The 24019-nt window shown below is 46.5% G+C and overlaps 1 protein-coding gene across 1 annotated transcript in view; it reads left to right on the plus strand.

Annotated features, from left to right (window-relative positions):
* PIN4 (peptidylprolyl cis/trans isomerase, NIMA-interacting 4) overlaps positions 1-14839 on the plus strand; it is a 96720-nt gene extending 81881 nt beyond the window's left edge. The window contains exon 4 of the mRNA XM_011958908.1: positions 14420-14839. Coding sequence (XP_011814298.1) covers positions 14420-14509 — 90 coding nt within the window. The 3' untranslated portion in view covers positions 14510-14839. The remainder of the gene's footprint in view (positions 1-14419) is intronic.
* Positions 14840-24019: the final 9180 nt, after the last annotated feature.

Raw genomic sequence — 24019 nt, forward strand, 5'->3', positions numbered from 1 at the left:
GTGTGGAAGGAAGGGGCAGATATATGACACTAGGGCACCTTGAGGGCATGGTAAGTCCCAGAACAGAGAGCTCCTCTCACAGCTCAGTTCCACTGATCTTAGAACCATGTCTTCCATCCTTTGTGGGCAACTAATTTATGCCAGGAACTTTCCCCACAACAAACAAGATGTTCTCTTGTACCAGTTGAAGGAACCAAGGATTAGAGAGGTTAATTGCCTTGCACGAGGTCATGCAGCAAGTACACAGCAGATTCAATGAGACCGGGACCTGTCCTCTAGTGATTGGTTGCCAAGGCTGCTAGAAAATGATTCTCCCCTTCAGTGAGCAGATAGGCAGCCTGAGGATAATAGCCAGGAGGGAATACAGAAAGTCACACTCCTTTTGCACCTAGGACATAGCTTGTTCCATCCAGGACAAAACAAAAACAAAAACATGTCCTTATTCCTTTGACACACACTGTCTCTGGGTTTAGAAATGGGTCAGGCACTAAGGTCAGGTTTTACATGTGGAAAATCTTAGGGTGAAGACAGGAAAAGACTTTCTCACAGTCAGAGTGTAAGAGAACAGTTCAGATGAATGGAGCTGTCCAAGAAGCCAGGCAGATATGCAAGAGAAAGACTGACAAGGAAACCTTCACTCCTAAAATCCCCCACAGCCATGAACATTCACATGAATTGAAAAAAACATTCCTCAGCCAGGTGCAGTGGCTCACCCCTATAATCCCATCACTTTGGGAGGCCGAGGCTGTGGATCACCTGAGGTCAGGAGTTCGAGACCAGCTGGGCCAACATAGTGAAACCCTGTCTCTACTAAAAATACAAAAATTAGCCAGGTGTGGTGGTGCACACCTTTGATTCCAGCTACTCAGGAGGCTGAGTCAGGAGAATCTCTTGAACCCGGGAGGCAGAGGTTGCAGTGAATCGAGATTGCAATACTGCACTTCAGCCTGGGTGACAGACTCCATCTCAAAAAAGAAAAAAAAGAAAAGAAAAAGAAAAGAAAACCAATCCTCAGGCAAAATTGCTAGGGGGTAGGTTTGGGGACTTGCAAAAGTAGGGGGCCTTTGGGGCCAATCTTTAGTTCACCAGGGGTTCTCAAGACTGCATTCATGTGAGACTCACTGGGGATATTTTAAATAATAATCATATTTGCAATATATTTATCTGACAAAAGACTAATATCCAGAATATATAAAGAGCTCCTACAAATCAATAATAAGATGACCACCCAAAAATATGAGCAAAAGAGTGGAACAGACACCTCATGAGACAGGATATATGAATGGTCAATAAGCATATGAAAGATGATCAACATAATTTGCCATTAGGAAAATGTAATTTAAAACTAAAAGGACATGCCACTGCATACCCATGAGAATGGCTATAATTTAAAAGACAGACAATACCAAGTGTTAGCAAAGATGTGGAACAACTGTAAATCTCATCTTTTGCTGGTGGGGGTGTAAATTGGTACAGCCACTTTGGAAACCAGCAGTTTCAAATAAAGTTAAATCCAAGAATTCCACTCCAAGAGAAATGAGTACAAGAATGTTGATAGCAGCTTTGTTCTAATAGCCAAAAACTGGGACCAACACAAATGTCCCCAGATGTCTGAATGGATGAACTTTGGTGTATCCATACAAGGGAATACCACTCAGCCACAAAAAGAAATGAACTACTGATCAGTGCAATTATTTGGATGAACCTCAAGGGCATTATACTGAGAGAAATAAGGCAATCTCAAAATGTTACATACTGTTTGATTCCATTTCTATGAAGTTCAAGAACAATCAAAATGAATCTATGATAGAAATCAGAACAGTGTCTGCCTCTGGCAGGGATGAAGGACAGTGACTGGAGAGATGGAAATGGTCTATGTTTTAATGGGGCAGTGGTTATGCAAGCACCCACGATATCACAATTCATTGAACTATACACTTAAGGCCTATGCATTTTACTGTGTGTAAATTATGCCTAAATGTTAAGACTTACGCCCAGGCCTCACCCTGAATTAAATCAAAGTATCTAAAGGTGGGGCCTGGGCAAGGGCATTTTCAAAATCTCCCCAGGTGATGCTAATGTGCAGCCGGGGGTGAGAACCTCTGATAACATTACTACCACCTTTCCCTGGCAACAGTCCCTCTCAGCCTCCTGTGTTCTGGAGACTTTTCAGAGATGCCCATCAGAAAAAGTCTCTCCCACTATCACAAGCAGAGGTAGGCAACAGGGGACAGAAGGTGAGTGAGGGTAAGTGCATACCAATATATCTCAAAGGTTGTTTCATATCAAAACATGAAGGCACTGAATTTTACACTTTAAAATTAAAATAGTTAAAATGGTCAATTTTATGTTGTATAAATTTCATCTCGATTTTTCAAGTTAAAAAAAAATCAGCTGGGCATGGTGGTACATGTCTATAGTCCCAGCTACTCAGGTGGCTAAGGTGAGAGAATCACTTGAGCCCAGGAGTTTGAGACCAGCCTGGGCAACACAGTGAGACCCTATCTCAAAAAACAAAAAAATGACCAAGAACTTCCTTAGTTTTGATGGCTGCACATATTCCACTGTAAAGGTGTACTTTATGTAATCAGTCCGCTATTGAAGGATATTTTTCCCAATCTTTGCTGTTAAAAACAGTGACAGCTAGGCATGGTAGCTCACACCTGTAATTCCTAGCACTTTGGAAGGCAGAGATGGGAGGATCGCTTGAGCTCTAGAGCTCTAGAGTTTGAGACCACCCTGGACAACACAGTGAGACCCGTCTCTACGAAAAATAAAAATAAAAACATAGTGACAAGAAATATTCTGGCATATGCTTTTTTTTTTTTTTTTCTTGAGACGGAGCCTCGCTCTGTTGCCCAGGCTGGAGTGCAGTGGCGCGATCTCGTCTCACTGCAACCTCCACCTCCAGGGTTCAAGCAATTCTCCTGCCTCAGCCTCCCTAGTAGCTGGAATTACAGGTGCCCACCACCATGCCTGGTTAATTTTTGTATTTTTAGTAGAGATGGGGGTTTCGTCATGTTGGCCAGGCTGGTCTTGAACTCCTGACCACAGGTGATCCTCTGCCTCCATCTCCCAAAGTGCTGGGATTACAGGCATGAGCCACCACACCTGGCCTGGTACATGCATTTTTAAAAAAAATATATGTGAGTGTATCTGTAGGATAATTTCCTAAAATTGGAATTGTTGGGTCAAAGTGTATCTGTCTTTCTTATTTTGCTAGAAACTGCCAAATTGCCCTACATAAGGGATAAATGAATTTACATTCCCATAAACAATATATGAAAGTGCGTGTTTTCCCCACCTTTGCTAACGGTGTTTTCCTACCTTTTGATCTTCACCCCTCTGATTATTAAAAAGTGGTACCTTGTAGTTTTATTTTGTATTTCCCCTGAGAGTAAGTCTTAACTGACTCAGATAAAGGCATTCAAGTGGAGGAGAGGGGTATTGTTTTGAAGGCAGGGAAGAAGGCAGCTGTTTTAGTTCTGGCTGCTGTAACAGAATACCATAGACTAAGTGGTTTAAACAACAAACATGGCTGGGTGCAGGAAGCTCATGCCTGTAATCTCAGCACTTTGGGACGCTGAAGTGGGAGGCTGAAGTGGACTCACCTGAGTCCAGAAGTTCAAGGTTGCAATGAGCTATGATTGCACCAGTGTACTCCAGCCTGGGTGACAGTGTGAGACCCTGTCTCTAAAAAAAACCGAATAAATTAAAAAAAAAAAAAAAAAAGCAAACGAACATTTGTTTCTCACAGTTCTGGAGGCTGGGAAATCCAGGATCAAGGTGCAGGCAAATTCAGTGTCTGGTGAGGCCCTCTTCCTGGTATGCAGACATTCACCTTCTTGTTGTACCCCTCACTTGAGGGAGAACAGAGAGAAAAAGGAAACAAGCTCTTGGAGTCTTTTCTTTTTAATAAAAAAAATTTTTTTGTCACCCAGGCTGGAATACAGTGGCACAATCATGGCTCACTGCAGCCTCAACCTTCTGGTCTCAAAGCCTAGCTATTTTTATTTTTTATTTTTTCCTAGAAGTGGGTTCTTGCCATCTTGCTCAGGCTGGTCTTGAACTCCTGGCCTCAAGTGATCCTCTCATAGGCACGAGCCACTCAGTGCCTGGCCTCCAGGTCTTTTCTTTTCTTTTTTGAGACAGTCTTGCTCTGTCACGCAGGCTGAAGTGTAGTTGTGCTTCAGCTCACTGCAACCCCTGCCTCCTGAGTTCAAGCAATTCTCCTGCCTCAGCCTCCCAAGTAACTGGGATTACAGGCATGCGCCACCACACTCAGCTAATTTTTGTACTTTTAGCAGAGAAAGGGTTTCACCATGTTGGCCAGGCTGGTCTCAAACTCCTGGCCTCAAGTGATCTGCCCGCCTTGGCCTCCCAAAGTACTGGGATTACAGGCGTGAGCCACCGTGCCCAGTCCCTGCAGGTCTTTTCTAACAAGACATTAATCCTATTTATGAGGGCTTTACCTTCATGACCTAATCACCTATCAAAGGCCCCACCTCCTAATACCATCCCGTTTCTGGTTAGAATTTCAACATATGCCTTTAGCGTGGACACAAACGTGTGGTTCATAACAACAGGTATCTCACCACATTTCTGTTCTAGCTGTGTTAGCTTTGAGCAAGTCACCAAGAATCCAAGGGCTCTTAACTGAATATTAAGGACACCCAAACATCTTTCTTAGGTCCATACCTCTCACTGGAGTCCCAGACCCCTATATCAAGTCCCCCCGACATCTGACATTTCACACTGAAAATGTCCAAAAGAGAATTATTGGTTCCTAACCCACCCTCAAACTTGATCTGCCCTGGTTTTCTACAGCTCTACAAACGGCACCACTCAGTTGCTCAAGCCAAAAAGCTAGGAACTAGAAATATCATTTCTGTCCCTCATCCAATTCATCACCAAGCCCTGTTGGCTCTCTCCAAAATACATCCTGAATCTCTCCACCTATCCCCACTCCACTGCAACTACCCAAGCCTAAGTCACCTGGAATTTACTAATGGTTTCCTAACTAGTCTCCCTATTCCCATTCCTGTTCCCCAGTCAATTTTTCTTATTAGAAAATCAGGCTGGGCATGGTGGCCCATGCCTGTAATCCCAACACTTTGGGAGGCTGAGGCAGGTGGATTGCCTGAGGTCAGGAGTTTGAGACCAGCCTGACCAATATGGTGAAACCCCATTTCTACTAAAAATTAACCAGGCGTGGTGGCGTGCGCCTGTAATCCCAGCTACTGGGGAGGCTGAGGCAGGAGAATTGCTTGAACCCGGGAGGCAGAGATTGTAGTGAGCCGAGATCACATCACGGCACTCCAGCCTGGGCGACAGAGCAATACTCCATCTCAAAAAAAAAAAAAAGAAAAGAAAAGAAAAAGAAAAAAAGAAAAAGAGAAAAGAAAATCACGTGGGGCGTGGTGGCTCATGCTGTAATCCCAGCACTTTGGGAAGCTGAAGTGGGAGGATCACTTGAGCCCAGGAGTTCAAGACCAGCCTGAGTGACATAGTAAGACACCATCTCTACAAAACAAAAACAAAAACAAAACTAGCTGGGCATGGTGGTGCATGCCTGTAGTCCTAGGTACATGGGAGGCTCAGGTGGGAGGATCATTTGAGCCTGGAAGGTTGAGACTTCAGTGAGCCATGATCATGCCACTGCACTCCAGCCTGAGCAACAGAGTGAAACCCTGTCTTAAAGAAAAAAAAGAAAAGAAAAGAAAATTCATTCCTCAAACAGTACCCAATAATCCTTTCAAAAAACACATAAAGCAGATCAGGTCACTCCTTTGCTTAAGACCTTTCATTGAGTTCACAACACACTGGAAATACTATCCAAACTCCTCACTGAGGCCTACAGGTCCCTATGTGATTTCCAAATCTCACCCTGTTTCTTCAGGCACATTGGCCTTCTTTCTGTTCTTTGAACAATCACGCCCATTTCCACCACCAGGTCTTTGCTTTTGCTGCCCCTTGGCCAGGAACACTTTACCCTAAAATCTGAGCATGGCTGGCTCCTTCTTATCACTCAGAAATCAGCCATCTCTCCTGTGAGACCTTCCCTGACCCACCTTCTTTAAAGTAGCTACCCCCCACCACTCTAATCCTATTATTTCAGAGTCCTTACCACGATTTAAAAGTGTCTGTTTCCCTGTTTACTTTCATGTTGTTTGTTTCTCCTGTAGATATCAGCTCCATGTCTGTATTTTCAAAAGTCACAATCGTCCTAGCACATAGTAGGTGCTGAAAAAATATTTGGCATTAATGAATAGTTTAACAGTACTTTCTTGTTTTCAAAGCCTTCACCTGGTAAGGATCTCAGATTTGGGGAGAGGAAGGGTTGTTTTTCAAGTCCCTGAAGGAAACAAAACTGATTTTAAAAACTTGAGATCTGTGTCTATCCAAATAATTAGCAAAAAGTCTGATCTATTCACTAACTAAGCTCTCCTTGACCTGCTGAGCTGCCTTTGAAATATCCTGTGTCATTGCAGGCAATAAAACAGCCTTTCTTTGTCAATATTCTCTGCTTCAAATTTCTCACTAATTCCAGCTGGCCTCGTCCCAGCCAATCTGAATGACTGAAAGGCAGAGTGAATATAATTTAATCAGCGGCTCTGCCCCTGCAGGATGAGCTTGCGGTGTCTCTGTGGGCCTCATCTCCAAAAGGTGTCCCAGGGGCTGTGATTTTGCACGGAATAAAGGAGGGCCAGCAGGAACCCCGCTCCCGCGGGGGATTCGGGCGGGCACCGGCTCAGGGCGGGGGTTCGAGGAGGTGGGAGGAGTCGGGTGGCGGCGAGGCGGGTGGGGGCAGAGCCGCAGAAAGGCGGGGAGAAGGGGAAAAGAAGACAATACCAGGAAAAAGAATAGTCGTGGTAATAATAGTCCATTGGAGGATCGCTTGAGCCCAGGAGGTCGAGGCTGCAGTGAGCCATGATCACGCCACTGAACTCTAGCCTGGGGGACGGAGCAAGACCCCATCTCTAAAAATGATAATAATAATAATAATAATAATAATAGTTCATTGTAATGCCAGCTGGCCCTCGTTTTAGTTTACAAACTGTTCAAGCCATTAGCTCGTTTATGCCCCTCAACAGCTTGGTTGCAGGTTCTCATCCCCGTGTCACCGACAGGGAAATCGAGGCTCAGACAGGTGGTGGCTGAGAAGGCTGCGGCTTCCCTGCCGCGTGGTGCCCTCGGCCTTTCCTGCCGCCTTCCCTCCCCTCTCCCCGCCCACGGCGCACCGCTCTCCCGCCTGATCTGCCATCAGTGAGCCCGGCGGCGCCCGGCCGTTGCTATGGCATTTCTGGAGTGTCAGAAGTGCCCAGGAAGCATACAAATCGACCTGCGTGAGACAGCTCTGTGCAAAACAACTTCCAATTTACTCGCAATAATTACCACCCCCAGATAATAGCCTGTACTCAGGCGGGCGAGCAGGGGGTGGATGGGGGAAGGGAGAGAGGACTCTGAGAGGCAGGGAAGGAGGCCCGGCACAGCAAACAGCCAGGGCAAGACTGGGGTTTCAGGGAGAGGTGGGGGAAAGCAGAGAGGTGGTGCTCCTGAATTAGGGACTGAAGAAGGCTCAGTCCTCCTAATTTGGTTCTAGAAACTCCAACGTTCTTCTGGGTGGATCATATGAAGGCATTTTGTTCGATATTTACTGGGCACCTTTGGAGGTGGGCACTTTGCCGGGCACCGGGAATGCAAAGGCGAGGACTCCAAGTTCTTGTAGTGAAGTGGCTTACAGACTCCTGGGAAAGTAAAACATAAAGGGTGATGATTCATTCAACCAATACTTATTAAGCACCTACTATATGTCAGGCATTGTGTTGAGGGAAAACTGGAGAACAAAACACACAAAAATCCTTGCCGTCGTGAAGTTTACCTTAGAGTAGAGGCAGACAACACATTTTTAAAAAATAGCCAAAGTACTGTTAGTTGGTGTGTTCCAGAGAAATCGAACAAACAGGATCTCTAGATTATACACATATGTAACATACATGTATATATTTACTATAAGGAATCGGCTCACATGATTATGCAGGCTGAGAACAAGTTCTGCAGTTGGCAAGCTGGAGACCCAGGAGAGCCAAGGTATAATTCCAATATGAAGATGGATGTCCCAGCTCAAAGTCGGCAAGAATTCTTCCTTACTCAGCCTTTTATTGTATTCAGGCCTTCAACGAATTGGATGAGGCCCGAGGGCACCCTGCTTTACTCAGTTTACCAATTCAAATGTGAATCTCAACCAGAAACACTCTCACGACCCACCCAGAAATCATGTTGAATCAAATATCTGAATACCCACAGTCTAGTCAAGTTGACACATAAAATTAACCATCACAGTTACAAGGGAGAAGAAAAAAAAAAAAACAAAAAACAGGAGAGCAGGAATAACAAGTGTTGGTGGAGTAGGTGTTGCAAATTGAAACAGGATGATGGGGAGAGTTTCACTGAGAAGGTATGTTTTGAATGAAGACCTGAAACAAGTGAGGCAGCAAGCCATGCAGACTTCCAAGAATGTTCCAGGCAGAAGAAACAGTAGGTACAAAGGCCCTCAGGCTCTGGCATGTTGGAGGAATAGCAATGAGTCCAGGGTAGCTGGAACAGAGCAAGGGAGAGAATAGGAAACAGCTGGGAACAGATCATCTAGGCTATATAGGCTGACATTAAAGACTTAGACTACAAATGTAACAAGAGCCATTGAAGGACTTTGAGGGAGAAGTGACATGATAGCCGGGCGCTGTGGCTCATGCCTGTAATCCCAGCAATTTGGGAGGCCGAGGTGGGTGGATCACGAGGTCAGGAGATCGAGACCATCCTGGCTAACACGATGAAACACTTTGGGAGGCCGAGACGGGCGGATCACGAGGTCAGGAGATCGAGACCATCCTGGCTAACACGGTGAAACCCCGTCTCTACTAAAAATACAAAAAACTAGCCGGACGACGTGGCGGGCGTCTGTAATCCCAGCTACTCTGGAGGCTGAGGCAGGAGAATGGCTTGAACCCAGGAGGCAGAGGTTGCAGTGAGCCGAGATGGTGCCACTGCACTCCAGCCTGGGTGACAGAGCGAGACTCCATCTCAAAAGAAAAGAAAAGTGACATGATTTGACTTGTGTTGTAACAGAATCCCTCTGGCTCCTGTGTGGTGAATAGACTGTGTGTGTGGGAGGGCATGAGGGGCAGGGGCAAAGTCATTAGGAGCACTGTTAGGAGCAAAGGAACAGTTAGAGTACCATTGCTGTAATCCAGATGAAAGCTGATTGGAACTTAGACCAGGGTGGCAGCTATGGAGATGATGATAAGTGGTGGATTCTGGATATATTTTGAAGGTGGAGCCAAGAGTATTTGCTGATGGACTGGACATGGGGTGGGATGGAAAACAAAAAGAGTTGAAGATGATCAAGGAGGAAGGTGTCTTGAGGCAGGCAGTGTGGTGTGAAATGGACAGTTCAAGTTCATAGGGATTCGGGAGTTAAGTTGGGCTACACCCCTGCCCTTCTTAGCGCTGTGACCTTGGGCAAGTTGCTTGCCATTTCTGAACCCGAGATTCCTCTTCTGTAGGAGTGCATGGGGCTGTCGTGAAGATTTAATGAAGTGATTATGTAAAACCCCAGTTCCACAGCTGGCACAGACTAGATGCTTCCTGAGCACTTGCTGCTCCCTTGACCTTCCTTTTCTGAGAAAGCTGGAAAAGCCTCGTAGCGGAGCTGAGGTTAGAGGCAGCTGGGGAGGATGAGTGGGGCTCTGTTAGGCAGAAAAGAGGTGCACAGGGCTCATCCTTCACAACAGGTAGGAGGAAATGAAGCCAATGGCCAGGCAGGCCTTAGTGGAAGTCTCGAGGTTGGGGAAGGCTGCAGGAGGACAGGGTGTGGAGAATGTGGACTGTGTGATGGAAAGAAAGTCCTGTGTAAGGAAAGGGACCCCAACAGGGAGGTGTAAGGGGATGAGAGGTCCACCTTCCGCCTCCCCAGCTCTGCCTTGGACCAGTCCCAGCCCAGAGGACCTTTGAAACCTTCTGAGTTACGGGATGAAGCAGGTCATAACTATGGCACACAAAATTCCCAGCACGCCGAGGAGTTACTGAGGTTTGTGTTTGTGTGAATCACACAGCAAACATCTGGCTTGGCCACTGGCCAGAACAGGCCTCCCCCCACAGCCACACACACACTGATTGCAAACATATGGCCCCCAAGGAAGAGACTCTCCAAAAGGCCTCACGAACCATCTTTGCATTCTGGCCTGAATCGCCCCCAGCCAAGGGCCTGCCACCAGGGGCCCCCTTACTCTCTTACTCGTTGTACAGAAGCATGAATCCCCCTTATATGGGACTGTTAGGCCCACACTGAGGAAACCCTACCCCGCCTCCAGAACCACAAACACTAACCCCTCACCTCACGAGAGGCTCTGACATCAGACTGCCTGGGTTCCCATCCAGCTCATCCCTATTAATTGTGTGAACTTGGACCAGGTTCTTGACCTGAGTCTCATTTTCCACCTCTGCGAAGAAGGATGTAAATGATACCTCCATCACAGGCTTGATGCAAGGCTCAAATGGGATTATCTGAGACTAAGACTTAGGGGCTCTAAAACATTTGGGTTTTACTTTGTCCCCTGCACCCCCTACTTAATACTCCCATTATCATTATGTGATTCAAAATAAAAATTATACCAAGCTGTAGAGGGTAAGAAATGCTCTATAAGTTCCTGCCAGAAAATAAAAAATAATTTTTTTACAAAAGGGAAAGTCTAACCAAGTCTGCTTTTTCTTGTGATGACTACTTTGACTGAGTTGTTTGAAATCTGAATTATCATATTATTTTCCAAAACACTTTTGCTGTCATCCCGCTTTATGAATGCCCTAAGCATTTTTAGTGAGCAGTTAGGCCCCAGAGAATATGGACTTGGAAACTGTAATTGGAAACAATACATTCTTGTTGGCCAGGATCAGCTAACACTCAATAGAGTTTACTATTTTTTTTTTTTTGAGACGGAGTTTCGCTCTTGTTGCCCAGACTGGAGTGCAATGGAAGGATCTCGGCTCACTGTAACCTCTGCCTCCCAGGTTCAAGTGATTCTCCTGCCTCAGCCTCCCAAGTAGCTGGAATTACAGGTACCCACCACGCCAGGCTAATTTTTTATATTTTTAGTAGAGGCGGGGTTTCACCATGTTGGTCAGACTGGTCTCGAACTCCTCACCTCAGGTGATCCACCCGCCTCAGCCTCCCAAAGTGCTGGGATTACAGGCATGAGCCACTGCGCCTGGCCCAGAGTTTACTATTAATAGTTGCCAGGGAGTGTTCTAATACAGTTTATCCTCACAACAAACCCTATGAAGTTGGTACAATTATTATCCCCTTTTACAGATGGGAAAGCTGAGAATCAGGGGGGTGAATTGACTTGCCCACTACCACAGCTAGTGAATGTTGGTGGGGGTTTTGAACACAGGTACTCTGGCACAGAGGCTATATCCTTTTTTTGTTTGTTTGTTTGAGATGGAGTCTCGCTCTATTGTCCAGGCTGGAATGCAGTGGTGCAATCTTGGCTCACCTCAACCTCCGCTTCCTGGGTTCAAGCCATTCTCCTGCCTCAGCCTCCTGAGTAGCTGGGATTACAGGTGCTCACCATCACACCTGGCTATTTTTTTTTTTTTTTTAGTATAGATGGGGTTTCACCCATATTGGCCAGGCTGGTCTTGAACTCTTGACCTGAAGTGATCCGCCCGCCTCAGCCTCCGAAAGTGCTGTGATTACATGCATGAGCCACTGCGCCTGGCCCAGAGGCCGTATCCTTAACCGCTATGCTGTAGTGTCTCTTCAACAGTTAGATCAAACCATTGCTACACAGATAAGAGCCTTGTATTCCAAAGGGGCTGAGCTGGGTTAAGAGAGTGGGATTGGTTGTTTGGGTAGCTCTCCCCACAGTTAGAGACCCAGCCCCAAGTCTTCATCCTAGCTGCAAGATACAAGAGTGCTCAAATTGGCAGTGGTGCCGCCCTGTGTCCTTCTGAGGGGAGGCATCTCTAAATGAGATGTTTTAATCAAATGTTTTCTAAAGGTCCTTTCAGTTCAAGGAACTGAAGTCTCAACTCTCCCTTGGGCCTGCCAGCTATCTTCTTCTATGGGCACAAGCAGGGTCTTTGCAGACCCTTTCACTCTGTCCTCCCTCAAATAGTGTGCATCAGGGTATCCTCAGCCCTTGCCTTTCTCACTCGGGGGCATGGCACGCCTGAGAGACCTCATCCCTCCAGGGCTCCAGTTACCTTCTTTATCCTGATGCCTAGTCCGAACCTCTCCTCTGAGGTTGAGAACCATCTCTCCAACTGCTTCCCAAGGCCCTCCTCCTTAGTGTCTCCCACGTGTGTACCTCGCCGTCCACCTACGGTGTGAACTCAGTGGGTGTCTTTTCCCGGACCTCTTCCTCTTTTCATGTTCTTTTCTACAAATGGCTCTGCCACCTACTCATCCATTTGCTTAAGCCAGAACTCAGGCAGTCATTCTCAAGTTTTCCTTGCTGTCACTCTCCACATCCCATCAGTCACCAAGGCCTGCCAATTTTACCCCCTACAAATTGCATGAAGCCAATCCCTTCTTTCTGTCCCCACGGCTATCTTCCTAGGCCAAGCCACACTACCTGAGAGATGAAGTAAAAGGCAAAAGCCTTCCGTGGCCCTCTCTGCCTCTATTCTCTGCTTCCACCAGCTGCTTTCACCGGGCAGCCAGAGAGTTTTTAAAGCAAAATTTAGCCGGGCGCGGTAGCTCATGCCTGTAATCCCAACACTTTGTGGATCACCTGAGGTCAGGAGTTCAAGACTAGCCTGGACATGGTGAAAATCTGTCTCTACTAAAAATAAAAAAATTAGCCAGGCGTGGTGGCAGGCACCTGCAATCCCAGCTACTCAGGAGGCTGAGGCAGGGAGAATTCCTTGAACCCGGAAGGCGGAGGTTGCAGTGAGCCAAGACGTGCTATTGCACTCCAGCCCAGGTGACAGAGGGAGACTCCATCTCAAAAAATTTTAAAAAAAAGCAAAATCTGGGTGTCGACCCCCCTGTCCAGAACTCATGGATGACTTTATATCTGTTTGAATTAAGTCCAAATTTTTGTACATGTGTAATGAGACCTAGTGCTATTAGGCAAATCATTTTACAGGATGGGTTCTGGAGTCCCTATAAACCTCAATTCTAATGACAGGCCAGCCATTTCATAGCAAATGTGACTTCTGGTATCCTTTTTAACATCTTGAATCTTCAACTTTCTCATTTGTAAAGTGGGAGAACAGTACCTCCCTGGTAGGACTGTTGTTAGGGTGAGAGAGGAGAGAGGGTGTGTAACCTGCTCAACTTGGTGCCCTGCACGTAAGCACTTTAACCACTTGCTGCCAATTAGACCTGGTTATTATACAGTTGTCAGTACCAGTAATATGCTTTAGTATTGATTTAATCAACTAACGATCACTAATTGTGATTAATATGATGGATTTGTTATATTGTAAGTTATTACTGTGAGGTTATGATGATATTAATTTGGATTTTGTGATGATCTCTCCAGCCTTGCCTCTTACAACTCCCCCTCACCCCTCTTCCCTTGCCTTTACTTGTCATACACCCTCACTCCCAAGCTTTCTCATTTTCTGCCATCTCTTCCTGGAAAGTCCTTCTCTCCCCAACCTCTGATTCCTCCAGCTCCCTTTTGTCTCTAAGTCCCTTCAGATGCTTAAGTCAGCCTAAGGCACCAATTCCTCTGTGAAGCCTTCCCAGACCCTCCCCTTAGACCCGTGTAGGTGTCCCTTCTATGGGCCTCCAAGAGCACCTTGTGCTTCCCTTCTCAGACCACCCATCACAACATATTTGTGATTGTTTACTTGTCACAGCCCTGAACTTAGGTCATCAGTTTGACAAAGAGCTCTGTCTTACCACTGTATTCCAAGCTCTTAGTGCTCTGCTGAGAACATGGTCGTGGTTCAATAAATGTTTGCTGAATGAACGAGAGATCAACCTGGCAGCATTCAGTGCCCCACCCCATGACAACCTGTCCCCCTTCAAGGGGGTCTGAGGGCCCAAGCCAAACCTCTTCAAAGCCAAAAGCTGCTGTGTCTGCCCTAGAAGTATTTCTGTCCTTGAGTTCATAACCTTCTCACTTCCTGTGGGCTTAGTGAAGGTGTGGACATTTTTCTTCACCAGTAAAATGGCAAATAAGCCCAATTTTTCAGGGTCATGGAAATTCACTGCAAGGAGGAGCTTTGTAAACTGCAAAGGGCTGCATGTAGCACTTAATGATGATCAGACACAATGAATTTGTTGCTCTTTGGCTCAACTCTTGTCAAGACCCCATGCAGACAAGGGCCCTCCTGTTTATACAGCATTATCTCTAGCAATCAGGTTACAATTGATTGACATTATCACTTTCTTTATGTTTGGCAGATTCCCAGCCTGCAGCAACATGCTGGTCACCATAGAGACCTGAGAAGCACCCTCATCTCATTGGTATCATATTTACAAACCAACCCTTAAAGTGGATTATTTTGCAGATGGCTGATCTCATCTATTCAATGTTGATTCTATTAGTTCCAATTTCAGAAGGTGACATTTTCTGACTTTGTCCCCTTAAGCACAAACAAAAACTATGGATTTTTGTTTTTGTTTTCAGAAGAGAGAAAGTACAAGGTGTGCTAGGGGAACAGCAAGGAAACCAGACAGATGTGGGGGCGGGTTTGTAGGGGAACTGCTGGATGTACCTCATTAATTTGTTCATTTGTTCAGCACCCACAGTGTGCCAGTGAACAGGCTAGGTGCTGGGGATAGAGTGGTGAACAAGATGAGCCTTATGCACCTCACAATCTCCTGGGGGAGATAGACAAATAGACAATTTTAATACAATGTGGCAAATTCTATGATGGGAAGAAGAGAGAAATGGTGTGCGTGAGGTCCCTCACCTTCCCGGAGGTTTCCCAGGGGAAGCAACGTTTCAGTTGAGACCTGAAGGATGGATGACAGTCCGCCAGAAAAAAGTTAGTGGAGCAGGGACTAGCAGGGTTGCAGAGTGGAGAAAAATGTTCCTGTGAGAAGAAACAGTGTCCAAAGAGTCTGAAGAGAAAAGGGAACAGGGTGAATTTGAGGCCCTACAAGAAAATCAGGAGACCATCCAACAGGAGACACCCAGGGAGCAGGTGGCTATGTGGGCCTGATGCCCAAGAAAGAAGTCGTGGTGGTAAACAGAGACTTGGGATTGCACGCTGCTGTTGTCTTTCTATTGAAAAAATAGCTGAGCACCACACTGGGGAGGCCTTGCAAGGACAGCCCAAGGAATCTGAACTTGATTCTACAGGCAGTGATTTTGAATAAGAGGGTTTGAAGAGAAAGTGACATATTGGCAGCAGCCTGCAGAAGAGTAGGCTAGGTGCACAGAAAGTAGCCTATGGCAGAGGTAGCAGAAGGAATGGAGGAGTGCCCATGTGAGGAGTACTGAGGTGGCAGGCACACTTGCCAGAATCAGGGCAGCCTGCTGGGTCTCATACCAGCTGGAACCAGCTCCTACCAGCTCCCAAGGGCCAATTGTTAAATCTTCAGGAATTTTCTCAGCATTCATTAAAAATGAAAAAAAAAATCAGTATTAAAAATATTTTGCCAGGCATGGTGTCTCAGGCTGTAATCGCAGCTACTCAGAAAGCTGATGCAAGAAAAACACTTGAGGCTAGGAGTTCAAGACCAGCCTGGGCAACATAGCACAATCCTCTTTTTTTGTTGTTTGTTTTTTTTTGTTTTTGTTTTTGTTTTTTTTTTTTTTTTGAGACGGAGTCTTGCTCTGTCACCCAGGCTGGGGTGCAGTGGCTGGATCTCCGCTCACTGCAAGCTCCGCCTCCCAGGTTTATGCCATTCTCCTGCCTCAGCCTCCCGAGTAGCTGGGACTACAGGCGCCCGCCACCTCACCCGGCTTAGTTTTTTGTATTTTTTAGTAGAGACGGGGTTTCACCGGGTTAGCCAGGATGGTCTCGATCTCCTGACCTCGTGATCCGCCCGTCTCGGCCTCCCAAAGTGTGTTTGTTTTGTTTTTGGAGACAGGGCCTTGCTTTGTCACCCAGGCTGGAGTGCAGTGGTGCAATCATAGCTCACTGCCACCCTGAACTCCTGAAATCAAGGGATCCTCCTTCCTTAGCCTCCCACATAGCTGGGAATACAGGCACATACCACCTTGCCTGGCTAATTTTTAAAAAACATTTTGGCAGGGTGCGGTGTTACATGCCTGTAATCCCAACATTTTGGGAGCCCGAGGTGGGTAGATTGCTTAAACTCAGGAGTTTGAGACCAGCCTGCATAACATGGCAAAACCCTTGTCTCTACAAAAAATACAAAAAAAAAAATTAGCTGGGCATGGTGACGTGCACCTGTAGTCCCAGCTACTCAGGAGACTGAGGTGGGAGGATTGCTTGAGCCCAGGAGGTCCAGGCTGCAGTGAGCCGAAATCAGTGCTGTGAGATGGAGTCTCGCTCTGTTGCCCAGGCTGGAGTGCAGTGGCACAGTCTCGGCTCACTGCAAGCTCCGCCTCTCGGGTTTACGCCATTCTCCTGCCTCAGCCTCCCGAGTAGCTGGGACTACAGATGCCCGCTACCTCGCCCGGCTAGTTTTTTGTATTTTTTAGTAGAGACGGGGTTTCACCGTGTTAGCCAGGATGGTCTCGATCTCCTATCTCATGATCCGCCCGTCTCGGCCTCCCAAAGTGCTAGGATTACAGGCTTGAGCCACTGTGCCCGGCAAAATTTTTTTTTTGTACAGGTGGGGTCCTGCCATCTTACCCAGGCTGGTTTCAAACTCCAGGGCTCAAGCAGTCCTCCTGCCATGGCCTTTCCAAAGTGCTGGAATTACAGGGATAAGCCACCATGCCCAGCCAAAAAATTCAAAAAAACCACAGAAAACATATATATATATATATATATATATACATACATGTTTTGACAGAGACTGTCTAAAAAAAAAAAAAGGTAGTAAATACTAAAATCTCATCACTTCCTAATTATTTTACTACATTTTACTATTCTCTATGATGCCCTTGAAGTTATTCACACGTGTTGTATCTGCATGGTAGAAATGCTATGTAATGGTGTACTACGTGCATCTCCTCCCAACTCCTTGTTCAGTGACATGTTGGTAGCCTCAAATCAGCCATGGAAATTGGCAAACACTACAAATCAGAACTTGGTTAATTGTTTTGGTGATTGTCTAGTTAAGTGATGGAGAAAATGTTTAAAAACGCAGGTTAAACTTAGGAATGTGCTGTCACTGTAGCCATTACATTGTGAATTGTACAAAAAAACTGCCAAGGGTGATGGCATGTGCCTGTAGTCCCAGGGGTATCACTTAAGCCCAGGAGTTCAAGGCTGCAGGGTGCTGTGATTGTGCCTGTGAGTAGCAGGGTGCACTCCCACCTGGGCAATAGAGACCCTGTCTCTAAAAATTTAAAAAAAAGTTTAAAATTAAGGAAATATTCTTTCAGTATTTAAGAACTATTCTCCAAGTCAGCAAAAAGCTGCTCACGTCGACAGGTGAGTTGAAGTTCCAACATATATGTCTTTGCTGTTTCACTTTTGTCTTATTTGTTAATGCAAACAAAAATATCAACCAATACTCTTATGGGAGCTAACGTTCTTTTGTCAATTGCAACCATAACCATAGGTTGGCTATGGATATGAAAGTTTGGCAAAAGTCAATAGAAGCATTCTGTGACAATCAACTGGCTACATGGACTTCACAATAGAGTATTTTTAAATTTAATAGTATTTTATTTATTTTTGAGACAGTCTTGCTTTGCGTCACCCAGGCTGGAGTACAGTGACACAATCTTGGCTCACTGCAACCTCCACCTCCTGGGTTCAAGCGATTCTTGTGCCTCAGCCTCCCGAGTAGCTGGGACCACAGGTGCCAGCCACCACGCCCGGCTAATTTTTGTATTTTCTTGGCCGGGCGCGGTGGCTCAAGCCTGTAATCCCAGCACTTTGGGAGGCCGAGACAGGCGGATCACGAGGTCAGGAGATCGAGACCATCCTGGCTAACACGGTGAAACCCCGTCTCTACTAAAAAAAAAAAAAACTACAGAAAACTAGCCAGGTGAGGTGGCGGCGCCTGTAGTCCCAGCTACCCGGGAGGCTGAGGCAGGAGAATGGCGTGAACCCGGGAGGCGGAGCTTGCAGTGAGCTGAGATCCGGCCACAGCACTCCAGCCTGGGTGACAGAGCGAGACTCCGTCTCAAAAATTTTTTTTTGTATTTTTAGTAGAGATGGGGTTTTGCTATGTTGGCCACGCTGGTCTCGAACTCCCGACTTCAGGTGATCCGCCCACCTTCCAAAGTGCTGGGATTACAGGTGTGAGCCACCGTGCCCAGACCCTTTGGGCTTTAAAATTGATGTTTGTGTTTGGGGAATTTTCCAGGCTAAACAACCTGGAGCAGATGAGTGGATTTCCGATTCGGGAGAGAAAGTTGTACCTGAAAAGATAGCATCACTCTTGGATATCCAGTTTATGTTCAAGGGAGCATGGAAATTAACTCCTTGGGTGGAGTCCCTCAGACCCAGCACTTGCCACCTTTTGGTACCAGGAACCTGAGGTCATGTCTGCAATGTACTTTAAAACACCATTTTGATTTTTCTGTGACACAGCCCTCAGGAGGTCCTGAGAACACGTGCCCCCTCAACCCACCCCCTTTTTTTTCCCCCAGGAGATGCAGTCTTGCTGTCCCCCAGGCTGGAGTGCGGTGGCACAATCTCGGCTCACTGCACCCTCCACCTCCCAGGTTCAAGCGATTCTCTTGCCTCAGCCTTCTGAGTAGCTGGGATTACAGTCGCCCGCCACCACACCTGGCTAATTTTCGTATTTTTAGTGGAGACGGGGTTTCACCACGTTGGCCAGGCTGGTTTCAAACTCCTGACCTCGCGATCTGCCCGCCTTGGCTTCCCAAAGTGCTGGGATTACAGGTGTGAGACACTGCACCCAGCCACCCCTTTCTTTTTTTAAAAAAATTTTGAGGCCAGGAGCGGTGGCTCATGCCTGTAATCAGAGCACTTCAGGACGATGAGAAGGGCAGATCACCTGAGGTAAGGAGTTCGAGACCAGCCTGACCAACATGGTGAAACCGTCTCTACAAAAATTAGCCAGGTGTGGTGGCTCACACCTGCAATCCCAGCTACTCAGGAGGCTGAGGCAGGAGAATCGCTTCAACCCGGGAGGCGGAGGTTGCAGTGAACAGAGATTGCGCCATTGCACTCCAGCCTGGGAAACAGGAACGAAACTTCGTCTCAAAACATTTTGAGACGGTCTCACTCTATCACCCGGGCTGGGGGTGCAGTGGCATAATCTTAGCTTACTGCAACCTTCACCTTCTGGGCTGAAGTGATCCTCCCACCTCAGCCTCCTGTGCAGCTGTACCTAGAGGCCAGTGCTATCACATCCAGCTAACTTTTTCGTATTTCTTAGAGTTAGTGGGTCTCCCTATGTTGCCTAGGCTGGTCTTGAACTCTTGGGCTCAAGAGATCCTCCCACCTTGGCTTCCCAAAGTGCTGGGATTTCAGGCGTGAGCCATCCGTGCCTGGCTGCAATTTACTTTCGAAGTGTTCAGAAAAATAGATGTTTGTGTACATATACAGGCATGAAAATAAAGCAAATATGGCAAAATCTTAGCCATTATTGAATCCAGCTGGTGTCTATATAGGTAATCACTATACTGCTGTCTCAACTTTCCTGTATATTTGAGAATGTTCATAATATAAACTACAATAAGAATCAATGCAAAGTACTGAGGCAGAATGCCTCTTGTGTTCAAGAAACATCAAGGAGGCCAGTGTGGCTGAACAGATTGACTCGGGGAACAGGAAGATGAGGTGAGAAGCCAGACTGTGAGGGCCTCACAGGTTCTTATGGCTGTGGCTTTTAGTCTGAGTTGAGATAGATGGGAGCTTATTTAGGAGCATGAGTGAGGAGTGACCTGACCTATCTTAAACAGGATCCCATTCGGCAGCTGGGTTTAGACTGGAGAGGTCAAGAATGGAAGCCAAGAGACCCGTTATGGGCTGGTGCTATCTATAATCTAGTGTGCAGGCAAGAGTTGGTGGTTCAGACCAGGGTGGGCAGGTGATAAGTGGTCTGATATTATCTGGGAGGAGGGCATACATTGTGCTATTTGTTCCTTTATATATTTATTATGAAAAATCTCAAAGATATACAGAAGAGGGTAATGAATCCCCTCTACCCATCGTTCACCTTCAACATTATCCATACATGGTCATTTTTATTTGAGTCAGGGTCTTATTCTGTTACCCAGGCTGGAGTGCAGTTGCAGTCATAGTTCACTGTAGTCTCAAATTCCTGGGCTCAAGCTATCCTCTCACCTCAGTCTCCCAAGTAGCTTCAATTACAGGTGAGAACCACCACGCTCAGCTAATTTTTAAAATTTTTGTAGAGGTGGTGGTGTGTCTCTCTACATTGCCCAGTCTGGTCTTGAATTCCTGGCCTCAATGATCTTCCCATCTTGGCCTCCTAAAGAGCTGGGATTACAGGCATGAACCACTGCACCCAGACTTGAAGCAAATTTCAGATTGCTTGTCATTTCTTCTGCAAATCCTTCACTATGTATCCTCAAAGATAAGGACTCCATAAAAAGCTGTATGATTGTGCAAAATTGAGCAATTATTTCTAAGTATCACTAAATATGGATTCTGGACATATTTTGAAGGTAGAGTCACCAGGATTTTCTGATAAAAGGACAGGAATCAAGGATGTGTCCAAAGCTTTTGGCTGGAATTTGATGGGGACACTATAAACAGACAGGCCGGAGGGAGGTATCACTCTTCTCTATCTGGTTTAGGGAAAAGAATACAGGATTTGGGTATCAAAAAATCAAAATGGCTTTGTAAACTATTCTATATGTCCTAACTATTTGTTATTCTTATTCAAAGCTGTGCTGCGTTGTGCTGCTCTGACTCAGATGGGAGGCCTAGCCTGGCTGGAGGCACAGGGATGTAAACTAAACCTGGTTAAGTTCTGCTGGCTTCAGTCTGTTTCATCTCAGGACTTCTGTTTGGCTCACTGCTGAGATGATCTCAAAGGTTTCCTTCAGCTCTAAGAATATGAAGCAAATTGGAAGGTTTTAAAAGCCTTACAAAGACACAAGCCATTTTATTTGGAAATTTGTAGCTCATTTAGATGATTCAGGGCCCTTGGGCTAAGTCCACCTGCCTGGTATTAGAATGGAAATCTTCCAAGTTGCTAGTGGGGCGGAGGAGCGGGGGGAAATCCCGGCCGGGTGCTGTGGCTCATGCCTGTAACCCCAGCACTTTGGAAGGCCAAGGTGGGCAGATCATCTGAGGTTGGGAGTTCAAGACCAGTCTGACCAACATGGAGAAACCCTGTCTTTGCTAAAAATACAAAATTAGCCGGGCGTGGTGACACATGCCTGTAATTCCAGCTACTCAGGAGGCTGAGGCAGGAGAAACGCTTGAACCTGGGAGGCAGAGGTTGTGGTGAGCTGAGATCATGCCATTGCACTCCAGCCTGGGCAATAAGAGCGACACTCCGTCTGAAAATAAACAAAACAAAAATCCCTGTGCTAGTTTAACAAATAAATAAAAAACCACAAGAAGTTTAAAATTTTGAAAAGAAATCTCCCAGGCTAGGCGCAATGGTTCTTGCTTGTAATCCCAGCACTTTGAGAGGATCACTTGAGCCCAGGAATTTGAGGCCAGCCTGGGCAACATAGCAAGACCCCCATCTCTATAAAAAAAAAAAAAAATTAGCCAGGCATGGTGGTGTGCTCCTGTAGTCCCATCTACTCAGGGAGCTGAGGTGGGAGGCTCACTTGAGCCTGAGACGTCAAGGCTGCAGTGAGTCATGATATCCTGCCACTGCACTCCAGCCTGGGTGACAAAGTGAGATGCCGTCTCCAAAAATAAAAATTAAACAAAACCCCACATCTCCCTATGAGACCACAGCTGAACACACCAATTCTCCAGTTGTGCTAACTGGTTCACCAATTAGCATCTAGGAAATCATCGTATATGTGAAAGAAACTCTGAGGCTTCTCATTTTCCCTATTTGCTTTGGTCCCTTAGCTAAAATTCACATTTCTATCATCTGCTGAGCAGAGACTTTAGTACCTAGAAAGAAGCAAAGTGTAGCCAAGGATGTGTTGGGTAGCGTAGCACCAAGAGCCAGCCTACCAGCATTCAGGATCCTGCATCCAGGTTGCTGGCTGGAGTCCTGCCCTCTGGCCTTTCATAGTCTCACCTGCCTGTTCTTTTTAAGACAGGGTCTCACTCTGTCACCCAGGCCGGAGTACAGTAGCACAATCATTCCTCACTACAACCTCCATTCCCCAGGCTGCAGTGATCTTCCCACCTCAGCCTCCTAAATAGCTGGGACCAAAGATGCATGACACCATGCCCAACCAATGTTTGGTAGACAGGGTTTTGCCACGTTACACAGACTAGTTTCAAACTCCTGGGCTCAATCGATCCACCTGCTTTGGCCTCTCAAAGTGCTGGGATTATAGGTGTGAGTCACCACACCCGGCCTCACCTGCCTGTTTCTGAAGGGCACCATAAGGTTACTTCTGACCTGGCCTCTCATCACAACTGGCCACCAGGATGAGCTCCATTCTCAGCAAGAGAACCATTCTTAAAGCAATATATCTGGCAAGCCCACTCACACACCTTTCCCATCCCTGATTTAGCTGGGTCCAGTCCCTGCAGAAATTCCTTTTCTGGCCCAGGTACAGTGGCTCACACCTGTAATCCCAGCACTTTGGGAGGCCAGGGTGGGAGGACCACTTGAGCCCAGGAATTCAAGACTGGCCTGCCCAATGTAGCAAGACCTTCCCTACAGAAACAAATTAACTTGGCGTCACGGTGTGTGCCTATAGTCCCAGTTACTCAGGAGGCTGCGGCTGGAGGATCTCTTGAGCCCAGGAGTTTGAGGCTGCAATGAGCTATGACTGAACCATTGCACTCCAGCCTGGGTGACAGAGCAAGACCGTCTCTTAAAAAAGTTAATGGGACCCCAGCCAGTCGTGCTTTGGCATCTGCAATATGAATGGCAGAGAAGTCGTACAGGACCAAATCTGGGCTTCAGGACCCCTGGGCGTGCCTCCTTTGGCTGATTTTCTCTGGCAAGACCAAGTAGTCTGCTGACTCAAAGCCCAGGATGCTGCCAGGGTAGAGACACTGCCCTAAGGCACAGTGCCTCTGCAAGCCTCTTATCCACTACTAAACCATTATGCCTGGGAAACATGATGTAAGATACAGCATTTACAAGGGAGTACCTCTCAACCCAGGGCAACTTCGCTTCCCAGAGGGCATTTGGCCATGTCTGAAGTAATTTTGGTATAATGACTCAGGGGGTGGGGGGTGGATATCTAGTGGATAGAGGATAGGAATATTGTTAAACATCACACAATGAACAGGACAGCTGCCCACAAATTATGTAGCCCCAAACATTAACAGTATCAAAGCTGAAAAGCCCTGCTATAGGTGGCAAAGGAGGTTTTCATTTTTAGCAGGAAGACATGCTTTATAGGGTAACAGGAACAAGAGAGCGGGTTGAGAGAAGGTTGAAATCACAAGGCAGGATAATTGACACAGACGGGAGGGACTGGATTGAGGAAAAGGTGTGTGACAGTAGACCCCACGAAGCAGGGGCACATCTTCCTGAGACTTGCAAGCAAACCTGACATAATCTGACACATTTGGGCAAGCAAGAACAAGTTTATGTTCTACATCTCTGTCCTCTGAAAAACAAAGTTGAGGACTGCAGCGGCAGCTGGAGATTAATAAGGGCACTAAGTCCATGGAAGTGCACTGCTTTGCAACATCAACAGCTCATTTATGATGACCTTTAAGGGCAGTTGGAGATTTTCATCCTGCGTTTGGCAAGATGGGCACAGGAATGGAAAAAACAGATGAGCCAGGCTTGTGGATGGGCTAGTGCAATAAAGACTGGAGATGAAAATGAGGGCAGATTTTTAAAAAGCCAAGGGAGCTTAAC

The sequence above is a fragment of the Colobus angolensis genome, unplaced genomic scaffold (genome assembly GCF_000951035.1).
Source record: "Colobus angolensis palliatus isolate OR3802 unplaced genomic scaffold, Cang.pa_1.0 Scaffold479, whole genome shotgun sequence".
NCBI classification, from domain to species: domain Eukaryota; kingdom Metazoa; phylum Chordata; class Mammalia; order Primates; family Cercopithecidae; genus Colobus; species Colobus angolensis.